This window comes from Tachypleus tridentatus, chromosome 2 (genome assembly GCF_004210375.1).
Source record: "Tachypleus tridentatus isolate NWPU-2018 chromosome 2, ASM421037v1, whole genome shotgun sequence".
NCBI classification, from domain to species: domain Eukaryota; kingdom Metazoa; phylum Arthropoda; class Merostomata; order Xiphosura; family Limulidae; genus Tachypleus; species Tachypleus tridentatus.
Genome location: NC_134826.1, coordinates 136935709 through 136950412, shown reverse-complemented (window position 1 = coordinate 136950412; position 14704 = coordinate 136935709). Strand labels below are relative to the sequence as shown.

The following is a 14704-nucleotide window of genomic DNA, read 5'->3' as shown; positions in this document are numbered from 1 at the left end:
ATGATCCTTTGTGGTGAGATTATAGGAGAGTTTCCAAATGACCCTTCGTGGTGAGGTCCCAGAAGAATCTAAATGATCCTTCGTGAGAAGATTGTGCTGTATGAAAACCGTTTATGCTGCTAAATACTGATGGATAGGACGAGGTTTTGGAAAACAATGAACATTTATAGTGGGGTATACTTTATCAAGATGAGGATGAATTTTATTTATCTGGGGATATAGTGGAATATACCGTACCTTGATGAGGATATAATGTTTTCAGGTCATGACTTCGCAAAGGTTTCATTTAAGAATAATGAAACATCTTGGAGTGTAATGTCATGAAACATTTTTGGTAGTTTTCGTGTCCTTCACGTGAACTTCCCCATTCTATCATTTCCACACACGCATTTTAAGATAACGCTTTAACGCTTTCTTGCAGGCGTTATGTGTTGGATCGATAAATCCTGGTCTGTTTATTTAATAAGGTTACATGTAAAGTAAACAATTAAGCATAGTAATGGTGTATATAATAGTTTACAGAATATGAGCTGGTTTTACGAGCTTAAACAAAAACTCAAAGTAGCTAAAAGGTGCTAAATTAATGCAAAGTAAGGTAAATGTAAAGTTGCAATAAAGGCAAACTTGGCTAAGTATGCAGAAGCGTCTCAATGCGTGTTCACAAAGTGATAAGTGTACGCTTTTGAAGGAACTGCACATGCAAATTTTAGTTCTAAACAAGTAGATGAAGCCCAAAATAGCTGTATTTAATGTAATGTTATTTTTTTAGGAAATTACACATGGGTTAAGCGTTGTTTATATGAAATGTTTCGCAATTAAAAAAACAACTAAAGTTGAGATCGAAGTACGTCGTCATCTGGTAACAACGAAATTGTGCCATCTTGTGGTATATTTGTTGCATTAAAAGTTTGATTTAACACAATACAAAACAGGTAAGATGATTCTAATTGGAAAAGCCAATATTCAATCTGTACTTCTCAAACAAACGTTTTTCTAATGATGTAGGGTTTATAAATTTTGACGAGAAATTTGCGAGAACAGTTCCGGACAGACTTATGTGAACGTGTTATTTATACAGATGTCGTGAAACGAATTTAAAGACAATAGTTGGTGACATGTTAACATTTTTTTTCGAAATTTCGTGCAAATATACTCGAGAGATAGTCACCATCACCCATTGCCAACTTTTGGGTAACTCAGAAAGATGAATATGTTTGTTTTTTATTGTTGTTGCGTTTGTTTGTTTTCTTAACTGTGATTCCATCTTTTCGAAAAAGTATTACGAATAATAATTGGGAGAGAAATAACAAAACTAACGTCAGACATTCGTTACTGATACCTGTACAAACTCATAAGAAAAAAAAACATTCTGGACCATTGTTTGGTTGATTGTTTGATTTACACGTGGCAACACCCACCCAACTCTTACACCAGTCTTGTCTTACCTGATCTAAGCCCCCCGCTAGTACAGCGGTATGTCTCCGGATTTATAACGCTAAAATTAGGGGTTCGATTCCCCTCGGTGGGCTGAGCAGATAGCCTTTGTGGCTTTGCTAAAAGGAAAACGCACACACACACACCTGAACTATATCAAACCGTTGAAAAGCCAAAGTTTCCGACAGAGAATATATGCTACACAGTGGTATCTGTAATGTGTTTTCTGTGTATGTGTGACAGGATTTATATTGTGTCACGTAGATCTTAGTGTACATGTTTCTTAATTAATTTTCATGTTTTGTTTTGGCGTGTAATAGCAGACCTGTAATGTTAATGGCGTGTCGTTAACGCGAGCCCATCCTTTCAGTGTATTCCAAGTAGGAATGTTATTGTCCCAGAATAACAAAAAAAAATAGAAGTTAACTGATGGGATATTTACGTAAACTTGTAATCCTAAAGTTATTTGAATGATTAAAAGTTCGGAAACCTCTAAATTCACTAAATTAGTGTTTATGTAAATATTGAACATATGCAATTAGCTTAGCAATTGGGCACGATAGGCTCAGCTGCATGTCATGTAAATTGAAGTTTTTAATACAGTAATGTTTAAACAGGTTTTCAATTACTTGTTATAAAGTTATTCTGTTTCGAAACTATGTACTGTGAAAGTAAACAAGCAATTTGTTTGTTTTATTAACAAGTGTTGGTCACGTGACAGTAACGAAGAAAATAAGAAACCGCTTCTATATAACAATATAGCACCAATAGTTGTTATAGAATGTATTAAGGCTGTATGTTTTGAGTGTTTATATTGAATCAAAGGAGTGATCATAGTGTATTTTCGCACAACTGGTATGAAATTTGCGCGTTCAGTGCCCTGTTCTTTACGGACTACATATTTGTTGTTTTTCATTCATTCTTTCGCAATTCTGGGCCCGGCATGGCCAGGGGGTTAAGGCACTCGACTCGTAGTCCAAGGATAGCGGGTCCGAATCCCCGTCACACCAAACATGCTCGTATTTCCAGCCGTGGGGGCGTTATAAAGTGATGGTCAGTCCCACTATTCGTTGGTAAAAGAGTAGCCAAAGAGTTGGTGGTGGGCGGTGATGACTAGCTGCCTTCCCTCTAGTCTTACACTACTAAATTAGGGACGGCTAGCGCAGATAGCCCTCGAGTAGCTTTGCGCGAAATTCAAACCAAACTAAACCAAATCTTTCGCAGTCCTGCTTAACTGTGTAATTTCATTGAAGTATGTTAGTTGGTATTCATGTTTGATTTCGTATAGAAGAGAAAAAGTTTATAAATTTTGTTTAAATTTAAGATATCGTTATTTCACTTATTGTTCTTTCTACTTAACGTGTATTATTCACACTGCTTGATCATTTCTGGTCAACTGACATTTATGTCCCTATTGATTAAGGCGTGTGTTCTATTTATGTCAATTCCTGTTCTGCCCCATAGTGGCTCAACGGTATGTCTGCGGACTTACCTCGCTAAAATCTGGGTTTCGATACCCGTGGTGGGCAGAGCACAGGTAGCCCATTGTGTAGCTTTGTGCTTAATTCGAAACAACAACGTCATTCCTGTTCTACTTTACTTAAACATTTATTGTGTTCCAACTGATTAAGGCGTGTGTATTATTTATTTTCATTTCCGTTCTACCTTCCATAGGCCCCCCGCTAATACAGTGGTAAGTCAACGGATTTACAATGCTAAGATCAGGGGTTCGATTCCCCTCGATGGGCTCAGCAGATAGCCCGATGTGGCTTTGCTATAAGATAAAAACACACACCTTCAATAGAGATTTATTATGTTCCTACCGATTAAGACGTGTTCCTTTTACATTCATTTCTTACCTATATTTCTTAGACATTTATTACGTTCGTGTTAATTAAGCCAGTATTCCATTCGTGTTCATTTGTGTTCTTCTTTCCATAGTCATTTAATATATTCGTGTTGATTAAGGCACGTGTTCCATTCATGCTTATTTGTTTTATATATTATTTAGACCTTCGTAACCCCAAGGTATCCAGGAGGGCCAAGACCGGGAATTCGAATGCCCCAGCACATAGAATTCAGTGTGAGTCTTTACCTATGACTAACAACTAACTTTGACATCTTATATTGAAAGATAAAAAAAATACAGCCGAGCTCGTAGAGTAACTTTTATTAGATTTCATTTCTCCTTATTTTTCACTTCCTAAACTTCCTGATGTGATTAAAGACAACTACGGAGAGGAAGCACACGGATTAATCTTGCTTACATCCAAACACATATCCTGTCTGAATAACACACAAGGGTTGGGTGTGGGAGCATATGAAGACATACTTATACTAGCAGAGTTTCATCTCGTCAACAAATGGGTGATATAATTATCCAAAGAATCAGTTTTGTATGACATTCACAACGACAGAATTATGAGAACAGTCACATCTTAGTTATGAACAGTCACATCTTAGTTATTATTTTTGTTTACTGATTCAAGCACTTTAAAAAGTAAATCTATAAAACTTTAACAACACATTACATGCTTTGAAAACTACATGGGTGTTTTTATAGTTACACAGTTAGTATGATGTAGCTCACATCTCTAGGTGTTTTTATAGTTACACAGTTAGTATGATGTAGCTCACATCTCTTGTTTTTATAGTTACATAGTAAATGTGATGTAGCTCACATCTCTAGGTGGTTTTATAGTTACATAGTTAATGTGATGTAGCTCACATCTCTAGGTGTTTTTATAGTTACACAGTTAATATGATGTAGCTCACATCTCTAGGTGTTTTTATAGTTACACAGTTAATATGATGTAGCTCACATCTCTAGGTGTTTTTATAGTTACACAGTTAATATGATGTACCTCACATCTGTATGTGTTTTTATAGTTACACAGTTTGTACAATGTAGCTCACATCTCTCTTGGTGTGTTTACAGTTAAATAGTTATTATGATGTAACTCCCACCCCTTTTAGTGTGTTTATAGTTGAACAACTAGTGTGATGTGTTTCACATCTCTATTGATGTGACTATAGTTAAACAGCTAGCATAGGGTAACACACGTCTCCACTGGTGTGTTTTATAATTAAACAGCTAGTGCATTGCAGCTCACATCTGTATTGGTGTTTTAATAGTTTAACACCCCATGTATGGTTTAACGTGCATCTCTATTAATGTGTTATAGTTAAACAGCTGGTGTGTGGTGTGTAATACTCAATTATGGTGACAAGTATACAGCTAAAATGAATAAGTTTGCTGTAATTTACATATTTGTTTATAGATATATTGTACGTAAGATAACGTTAATGTTATTATGTTTGTAGTGAAACAGCTAGTGTATGATGTAATTTACGTATTGGCATTTCTAAAGTTAAAACATTACACAATGAAACAAAATTTTTACCTTTTCTTGTTTCTAGGCAGAAAGTGTTATTTCCCAATTGCTTATGCCTAAAGTAAATGAAAAAGACCTATTTTTCTCTTCAAACTTTGCTTTTGTGATCTGGAAGCGTATAACAAAAACATGATGGGAGACTATATTTGGGGGCTGATACGTGAAAGTGATTTACATTACAGTCACAAATCTCGAAAAATTACTCACTTCTAAACATTTTTGTATAACTTTAGTATAAATACATGTAAATCTTGATTCATATGTTGTTTTATTCACACCTTATGTAAATGAAAATGTGCAAATTTGCCCGTTTTTACATAGAAAATAGGTTAATTTCTAAATTTCATTATCCAGGTCACAAAAGCAAAGTTTCAAAGGAATAATGGTTATTTTCTGTACTTTTACAACATAAGCAATTAAGAAATAACACATACTATCCAGGAACAAAATCTGTGTTACATAGTGTTTTATATAAAAATGTAATAGTTAAACATATTGAATAGGATGTAACATATATAGTGTTATATGTATATATGTAATAGTTAAACATACTGAATAGGATGTAACATATATAGTGTTATATATATATATAATAGTTAAACATATTGAATAGGATGTAACATATATAGTGTTATATATATATATAATAGTTAAACATATTGAATAGGATGTAACATATATAGTGTTATATATATATAATAGTTAAACATATTGAATAGGAGGTAACATATATAGTGTTATATATATATAATAGTTAAACGTATTGAATAGGATGTAACATGTATAGTGTTATATATATAATAGTTAAACGTATTGAATAGGATGTAACATATATAGTGTTATATATATATATAATAGTTAAACATATTGAATAGGAAGTAACATATATAGTGTTATATATATATAATAGTTAAACGTATTGAATAGGATGTAACATGTATAGTGTTATATATATAATAGTTAAACGTATTGAATAGGATGTAACATATATAGTGTTATATATATATATAATAGTTAAACATATTGAATAGGATGTAACATATATAGTGTTATATATATATATAATAGTTAAACGTATTGAATAGGATGTAACATATATAGTGTTATATATATATATAATAGTTAAACATATTGAATAGGATGTAACATATATAGTGTTATATATATAATAGTTAAACGTATTGAATAGGATGTAACATATATAGTGTTATATATATATATATAATAGTTAAACATATTGAATAGGATGTAACATATATAGTGTTATATATATATAATAGTTAAACATATTGAATAGGATGTAACGTATATAGTGTTATATATATATAATAGTTAAACATATTGAATAGGATGTAACGTATATTGTTATATATATATAATAGTTAAACATATTGAATAGGATGTAACATGTACATTGTTATTTATATATAATAGTTAAACATATTGAATAGGATGTAACATGTACATTGTTATTTATATATAATAGCTAATCATATTGAATAGGATGTAACATATGTGTTAGTTTTGCAGATCATACGTATTATGCGTATTTCTGTTTGTTTTTTAAAGTGGTAGAAATAAAACGAAACTTTATGATATCGTTGGATCACGCGCTAATTATAATTTCCATTTACACAGTCTGCAAACGAGGCGAAGGAATCATTTAAAAAACAATACGGAATTATTTACAAAGTGCACGTGATATGTGTCTTTCCAGATGAAACTTTAATGATAGCCATTAACATACGGTCCCTAATTGGTTAATAGCATATTATCCAATTAATGCGGGTGGAATTGGTCTGTTGCCCTTTGGGTTTTCTTTTATTTTGTATTCAGAGTGCCATTATACCAGTGTAATTACGTGTTCGAGCTGAATAGCTGAGGAAAACGAGTCTCTAGCAAATGTTACGAGCGTACCGTTTTCGTTATTTAATAAGATTGGTTTAGTTTTCCCATTACGACATGCCTGTACTTGGAGAAAATCATTACGTTGATATCGTATTCATGCTGAGAAGAGAGAGCAGAAAAATACCATTCCTCGATTTAATTAACTTGCTTATGAATTACAAAACACATGGGTTCTTGTTTCTTCAAATGGAAAGTTTAAAACAGGAGTTGTTTTCCGAATAGCGAATGAGGTTCAATTTACTTGAGGTTATTAAGTGTTGTTGTTCTGTAGTTTTCACTACGTAACTCATTTACGCTAGGCCTTATTTGTGTACCAATGTTCACAGTTATGTTATTTTTCACTACGTAACTCATTTACGCTAGGCCTTATTTGTGTACCAATGTTCACAGTTATGTTATTTTTCACCACGTAACTCATTTACGCTAGGCCTTATTTGTGTACCAATGTTCACAGCTATGTTATTTTCTCTAGCATGGTTAGTGGCAGAGTCGTAATAAATAGTAATAATGATGGCATGTATAAAAAGTACGTATAGAAATTCTGAACACATGTGAACATCTATGATTCCTCTTGGTGGACTCAGCAGATAGCCTGGTGTGGCTTTACTATAAGAAAACACACACACATCTCTAATTAGGAAAGAAATGTGAAAAAAAACATGTTAAGTAATTCGTTACATACTACTTGATAACCAATACTTTATAATCCAATCTGTTCTTGTTTATGGAAATTCACATTAAAGCAGTCACATTTGGTTACCACGTGACGCGCTATTGAACTTTTTATATCTCGTGGTTTTATTATTTGGAATACTTTTATTATTCGAGACGGAGAACGAAAACTAATGAACTTAAAATATGCAAGATATATCCAACTGACAAATGGTTGTATTAAAAGTTACCTTACGTACATTAATTAAAGTTTACATATTGATACATTGTTTAAAATAATTCATACGTGGTTAGAATTAATACTTGAATACGTTGTTGAAAATTAGCGCATTTTTTCTTGGGTGTACTTAATTTATTGCTGTAATATTTGTCATTTTAACAGTATACCTGGGTGATACAGAATTTTTACTGCTACCAAGTTCAGCATTAAAAGTAACCAATACATTTTAGTACGAAAACAAAAGAAACTTACACTTTCAATTTTTATATTTTTAAGGAGTTGATAGCTGGCAATTTTGTCTATAAAACTTGACAGTTGCAAAACAAAAAAACTACTGTATATAGACGGTTCAAAATAACATTATTCTGACAACAGTACATTTTATTGAGTTTAGTAACCTTAAGGTTACGTAAGAACGATTATAGAACTTATTGTTTAGTTCAAAAAGTAAAAATGTTTATTCTTTACGCGATTCTTTATTTGTTAACGTATATTTACTTTAAATAAGTTTATTAATAATATAAACTGTACAAAAACATACAGTTAAGTTTATAAAACCTATAAAAAAAAACTCGTTTTGAACGTCACTAGCCTACTGGTGTTCCTGGTGAACCTGTTATGCCTAACAGTATGGATCCATCAAGACAAGGTAAATGATATTTCTTTAGTTACTTAATATATGTTGCTTTATTGAAATCGATACAGGTCGTGTCAAGATTATTAAAAGACGTTCAATTTTTGAGGTATTGTACAACCACCCGGAAGTCTTGATAAAAATGAAATAGAAACCATGTAACCCAAGCACTTTCGAAAGGTCTACCTTTCTTCTTCAGGGGCAAAGTGTGTGTATGTATGTGTACTTGAACTTCAAAAGTTGTTATTTTTCCTACTTTGCAAGACACGCTATAAGAATATAAGTTAAAAAAAATAAACCACGAGGGTTTTTTTTAGTTAATCCTCCGTGTGGAACATATTTTCTGGTTTACATGGAATATTTTTTATAAATACAAATTATGTAAAAATTATTTTGTGTGTAAAAGGTTTTTGTTCGATTTCGTGCAAAACTATTCGAGAGCTGTCCACACCAGCCGTCCTTAATTTAAAAGTGATATACTAGAGGGAAGGTAAATAGTAAATCCCACCCGCTGTCACCTCTTTGGCTACTCTCTTATTAACAAATGGTGTGATTGGGCTTCACAATATGACGCCCCCTCACGGCTAAATGAACGAGCACGTTCGGTAAAGGAATCACCACCCACAATTTGCAGATCGCGAGGCTGACGTGCCCTAACCACCAGGGCATTCCATATCTGTTTACAAAGTAAATGAGAATGTAAACGAAAATTGGTAGGTTATTAATTTCCGCTTTAAATAAGTAGAGTAGAATATAAAATTCTTGAACATCAACATTAAAATAATCAACTGAGTAACGGTCTAATGCATAATCTTCTGTTATATTAATAATATATCATGTCACCGCTAGGGTTGCATATATAGTCAAAATACAAACGAAGCTCAGTTAATTAAAAATTAATAAACTGAACGATAAACACAACCATAATCACTACAAAGTTTGTCTCTTAACTTTTAACAGAGTATATTTTTATTTTGTCAATTTATTGAAGTTTTCAATCTCCTAAGATTCTGTTTAGTAGTTTAAACAATAAGCTTGTGAGCTAATGTTGCTGAAATTCGGACAGGATTTTTTTCCACCATTACCCCAGCTTATCGCACTAAATGTTCTTGAGGGGAGTTCATGCAAATTTATAATATATGCCTATTTTTATAGGCTTAAGACATAATAAAACAAGAGCTGTTTTGACAAGCACTTTTATGAAATTTTATGATAAAAAGTTTAAAGTGTCATACAGTGTTTCTGGCGTATGTGCATCAGTGTAAAATGTTTCAACATTATATGAGAGAGCACGAAAGTAATTTATAAGTTGTTTAGAGTAAGTTTGTTTGTTTTTGAATTTCGCACAAAGCTACTCGAGGGCTATCTGTGCTAGCCGTCCCTAATTTTGCAGTGTAAGACTAGAGGGAAGGAAGCTAGTCATCACCACCCACCGCCAATTCTTGGGCTACTCTTTTACCAACGAATAGTGGGATTGACCGTAACATTATAACGCCCTCACGGCTGGGAGGGCGAGCATGTTTGGTGCGACCGGGATTCGAACCCGCGCCCCTCCGATTACGAGTCGCACGCCTTAACGCGCTTGGCCATGCCGGGCCATTTAGAGTAAGTGATGTGGCACATCGTTTTTATTAAACCCACCGCATGGAGTGCTGCGTTCACTAAATGTACGCCCTCTACGATATTGCAGGTTATTTACAACAAACAAACTACGTGAAATTATATAAAATCAAAAACAGTTAGGGTATCTTACAAGAAGCGATAGAAATCAAAGCAAAAACTCGATCTGTTGTCGTGAAATTTGGTAAAGAACAGCTGGAGAATGTGGTGTTTCCATAGCGACAAAACGTATTATCATAAGATAGGTGGGCTCACAGGGCGAGATTTATAAATATACTTAATGGAGCGATGTTAAATAAAATATTCATGTTAAAAAATGTACAGCAATTGTATTCGAACGTAGGATTAAGCATTTATAGATATGGATTGCCAGAGTAGCAACTGTGGTCAAAAGTCATCTGAATCATAAAGTACAGACACAACCTGTAGTCTATATTTCGTTTCGACATTAGTTATGTGAATTCATACGTTATGATTGGCTTGTTTGACTTCGCGTTGGACCAATGGTGTTGTTACTTAAGGCTTGCCCTCATACACGCTACCGTTAACATCTGGTGGTGAGTTTATAAGCTAATAGATATCACGAGTTGTCATTTTTTCAGCTAACAACTGGTGGTAAGTGGTATAAATTAATGGATACCACGAGTTGCCATTATTCAGTTGACACCTGGTGGTGAGTCATACGGACTAAAGAAGGATAAATGACATGTTAAAATAATATGATATGTAACTATAGATAAACTAAAACTTACGTTTTACTGTAGTTTACGTTACTTATCATTATCGTCGCGTCATCTATACAAGATTTTTGGAATGTGAGGACTTAGTTTTTATTTTTGGTAAAAAATTGCTGTTTGGATGCTCTTTATTTTGACCATAAAAGGAGCTTTCTTCGTAATTTTAATTATGCTCAATTTGATTTTGTTTTCGTAAATTTTGTTAGGTGAAAATATAGTACATACAAAGTGTGAGAAAGATGTATCATTTTAAACGTTGGTTTTTAATATTAGATTTCATTTGTCACTTATCGTATGACGAGCTATCTTATTAACGTTGTGCATTTCTAGAGAGCTTTCTGAGCTCAGCAGCTTTACTAGAAATAAAATTGAACATAACTGATACTCAAGCGCACAAGAATTCTATCAAGATACGTACTGTGTTACTGGTGTTATGTGCAAACATTATTCTATCAAGATACGTACTGTGTTACTGGTGTTATGTGCAAACATTATTCTATCAAGATACGTACTGTGTTACTGGTGTTATGTGTAAACATTATTCTATAAAGATACGTACTGTGTTACTGTGTTACTGGTGTTATGTGCAAACATTATTCTATCAAGATACGTACTGTGTTACTGGTGTTATGTGTAAACATTATTCTGTCAAGATATGTACTGTGTTACTGGTGTTATGTGTAAACATTCTGTCAAGATACGTACTGTGTTGTTAAGAGTAGACGTTATTCTATCAAGATATGTGCCAAGTTAGTGGTGATTTTGTAACAATGTGGTAAAACGTACAATTTTATCTAATATGTTTTGTTACAGTATGTACATAGATAATAAACAGTTACTGCTATATATCGTCGTGGTATCAGGAAACACAAGGAAAATGTTGAAAATCACTTTACAAAAACTAACAACAACCGACCTTCATAAGAACCGATGATTCGCGAACTTTATCCATTTCTTTGTGTGTATCATTGTATGTAGTTTTGTTCTTATCTAATTATGGAAATGATTCAGCTACGAACTTTATCAAGGAGACTTTGTAATCAATTCGTCAGTGTGTTTTCTTATTAGCAAAGCCACATCAGGCTATCTGCTCAGTCCACCGAGGGAATCAAATCCCTCAGAAGTTATGCAGCTACTGGTAGAGTTGTTCGATCATAACACCGTTGTTTCATATAAAACACATTTTTGTGTGTGAATTTAATGCCTTGAGAACATTCTAGAATGTTCCCGGCATGGCCAGGTGGTTAAGGCACTCGACTCGTAATCTGAGGGTCGCGGGTTCGAATCCTCGTCACACCAAACATAGTCGCCCTTTCAGGTGTGTGAGAGGTGGGGGGTATAATGTCACGGTCCATCCCATTATTCGTTGGTAAAAGAGTAGCCCAACAGTTGGCGGTGGATGGTGATGACTAGCTGCCTTTCGTTTAGCCTCACATTGGTAAATTAAGGACGGCTAGCGCAGATAGCCCATTCAAAAGCAAACCATTCTACAGTGTACGCTGAAACAAACCATTAAACTATTGTTGAAAAGAGGACATTTTCGAACTTCGCGATAAAGGTTTCAACGACGTTTTATTGTCGTATTCGTATTTTAATTCAGTGTAATTTGTGTCATTTCCATTACTAATTATTATTATTCTTTATATTTACAGGTGAAGGTGGGGAGTTTGGGTGGCAAGGTAGGCCTCACTCCTGTTTCGTGGACATTACTTTACTGTTATTTGTTAGTGTTAATTTGCGTTTATGTGTTGTTACACACTGTGTAGCGCAACATTACTTTTCATGTTAATTTTTGTTTAAAAGTTTAGGATAAGACTGAGAATATATGGGTTTGAGATTATCTGAAGTATATAAGTCAGACCCTTTCTGCCACCATGTGTATCGAAACCCGGTTTCTAGCGTTGTAAGTCCGCAAGCGTACCGCTGTGCCACTGGGAATTCAAACTCTCGTGTTACGAGTGTTATAGTTGAGATAATATTTACGCAATAGCTTTAGCGAAAAACTGTTTTGATTACACAGGCCTGCGAACCTAAACTTTATAAAAGCTGTTTTGGTTTAATAACGGATGTTCTATAATTCAGCCACTCATATTTTGATGTTCTTATTTATTTCTGTAATATCACGTAAGGATTTTTCACAAAAAGAACTGTTACTTGTATCAAATCATTATTTCGTTAACCACAAGTAACCTTTTTTTTTATTATCGTGTTTGGTTTCTAGAACGATCCGTAAGATTCGCATCGCGATTGGTCCAGTGAAATTTATAGCCAATAGTTGTGGACATTTCAAGCACAACAAAATATGACCTCATTGATTCGTTTGTGTAAAAGCACATTTCGCGTTTCGTGAAAAATTTGTACGTGGTGGAGGAAAGTTGGTATCTTTTTTATCGGATTCAATGTATGCGAATTACTGAAGAACATTAACAGTATAATGTCGCTAAAATCATCGCAGTCCTATATGAGCAGTAACTTCTGATAAACGCAAGCTAAATACGTTGATAGAAACTGAAAATTAACTCAATAAGTACTGCAGCTGGCCTGGCATGGCCTAGCGCGTTAAGGCGTGCGCTTCGTAATCTGAGGGTCGCGGGTTCGCGCCCGAGTCGCGCCAAACATGCTCGCCCTCCCAGCCGTGGGGGCGTTATAATGTGACGGTCAATCCCACTTTTCGTTAGTAAAAAGAGTAGCCCAAGAGTTGGCGGTGGGTGGTGATGACTAGCTGCCTTCCCTCTAGTCTTACACTGCTAAATTAGGGACGGCTAGCACAGATAGCCCTCGAGTAGCTTTGTGCGAAATTCCAAAACAAACAAACAAGTACTGTAGCTATATTGATATAAAACACTGCTCTGGGATGAATACAATGTATTTATCCAACTTAAATAATATCTCACATGGTTAGACCAGCTTAAGATATGTAGGATTAGAGGATTCCTAAAATGTACAAAAAAAGATATTGACAAGACAAAGATCACAAGTAAACATTCGTTCCGTGAGACGCCACATCTGGTTACCACGTAACGCCGTACTATAAGAACTCTTTCTGGGCAGTACAAATTCTGTACATTATAAGCTGCTGTCGAGCTTCGGAAAGCTATGGCTGTTTCTTCACAGATACAAATTTCTGGCCAATTTGATACAGTGTTTAAACTGAAGGATTTAATTCATAGTATGTTTATCTTAGATAACAAGGTAAAAAATTGATGTTAAAAAAGGAGTTGGAAATCTATAACAGTATTATACACACAAATTTTGATTAGATACAGTGTATAGTGTTAAGTGTATTTGTAAAACACAAATTTGTATTTCAACGTAATTTGTTCGTTATTGAGGCGGCACGGCATGACCAGATAGGTTAAGGCGTTCTACTCGTAATCTGAGGGTCGCGGGTTCGTATCAATGTCTTAATGGTTTTAATAACTTGATTCTCGTGCTAACATGTGGTCTCAATTTCAGGGCCCGGCATGGCCTGGTGGGTTAAGACGTTCGACTCGTAATCCGAGGGTCGCGGGTTCGAATCCCAGTCGCACCAAACATGCTTGCCCTTTCAGCCGTGGGTGCGTTATAATGTGACGGTCAATCCCACTATTCATTGGTAAAAGAGTAGCCCAAGAGTTGGCGGTGGGTGGTGCTGACTAGCTGCCTTCCCTCTAGTCTTACACTGCTAAATTAGAAATGGCTAGCGCAGATAAGCCCTCTAGTAACTTTGCGTGAATTTAAAAAAAAATCGTTATTGAACTGTCATCATAACACTGTGTTTTACATATTTGTGTGTGTGTGTGTATATATATAACCTTACACAACCTATTTCCTGTCCACCCTAAACATTATTTACTAATGACTAGTTGATAATACTGTGTTCAGTTGCACTTGTTCATACAGGATTAAGTTGTTCTGTAAAGTGTAATAGATTGTGTTACAATATCGTTCTAGTTTTCTGTGAAATACAAACTTCCACGTTTTATAAGTTGAACCGGGGAGTTGTTGTGACGAAATATCAATAGTTCGAGCTATCAGTGACATATTTTGTGTGGTTATAACCTTTTAATGTGGTGTGGAAGAAATAGAGTGTCAGGTCTGAATA

At 34.4% G+C, this 14704-nt stretch overlaps 1 protein-coding gene across 19 annotated transcripts in view; it reads left to right on the top strand.

Annotated features, from left to right (window-relative positions):
• LOC143245209 (single-stranded DNA-binding protein 3-like) overlaps positions 1–14704 on the top strand; it is a 157914-nt gene that overhangs the window by 129573 nt on the left and 13637 nt on the right. For 12 of the 19 annotated variants that reach the window (XM_076491297.1, XM_076491295.1, XM_076491288.1 and 9 more), the window contains 3 exons: positions 3446–3517; positions 8221–8278; positions 12273–12299. In XM_076491297.1, coding sequence (XP_076347412.1) covers positions 3446–3517; positions 8221–8278; positions 12273–12299 — 157 coding nt within the window. The remainder of the gene's footprint in view (positions 1–3445; positions 3518–8220; positions 8279–12272; positions 12300–14704) is intronic. The other 7 variants (XM_076491286.1, XM_076491292.1, XM_076491280.1 and 4 more) reach the window with 3 other exon arrangements.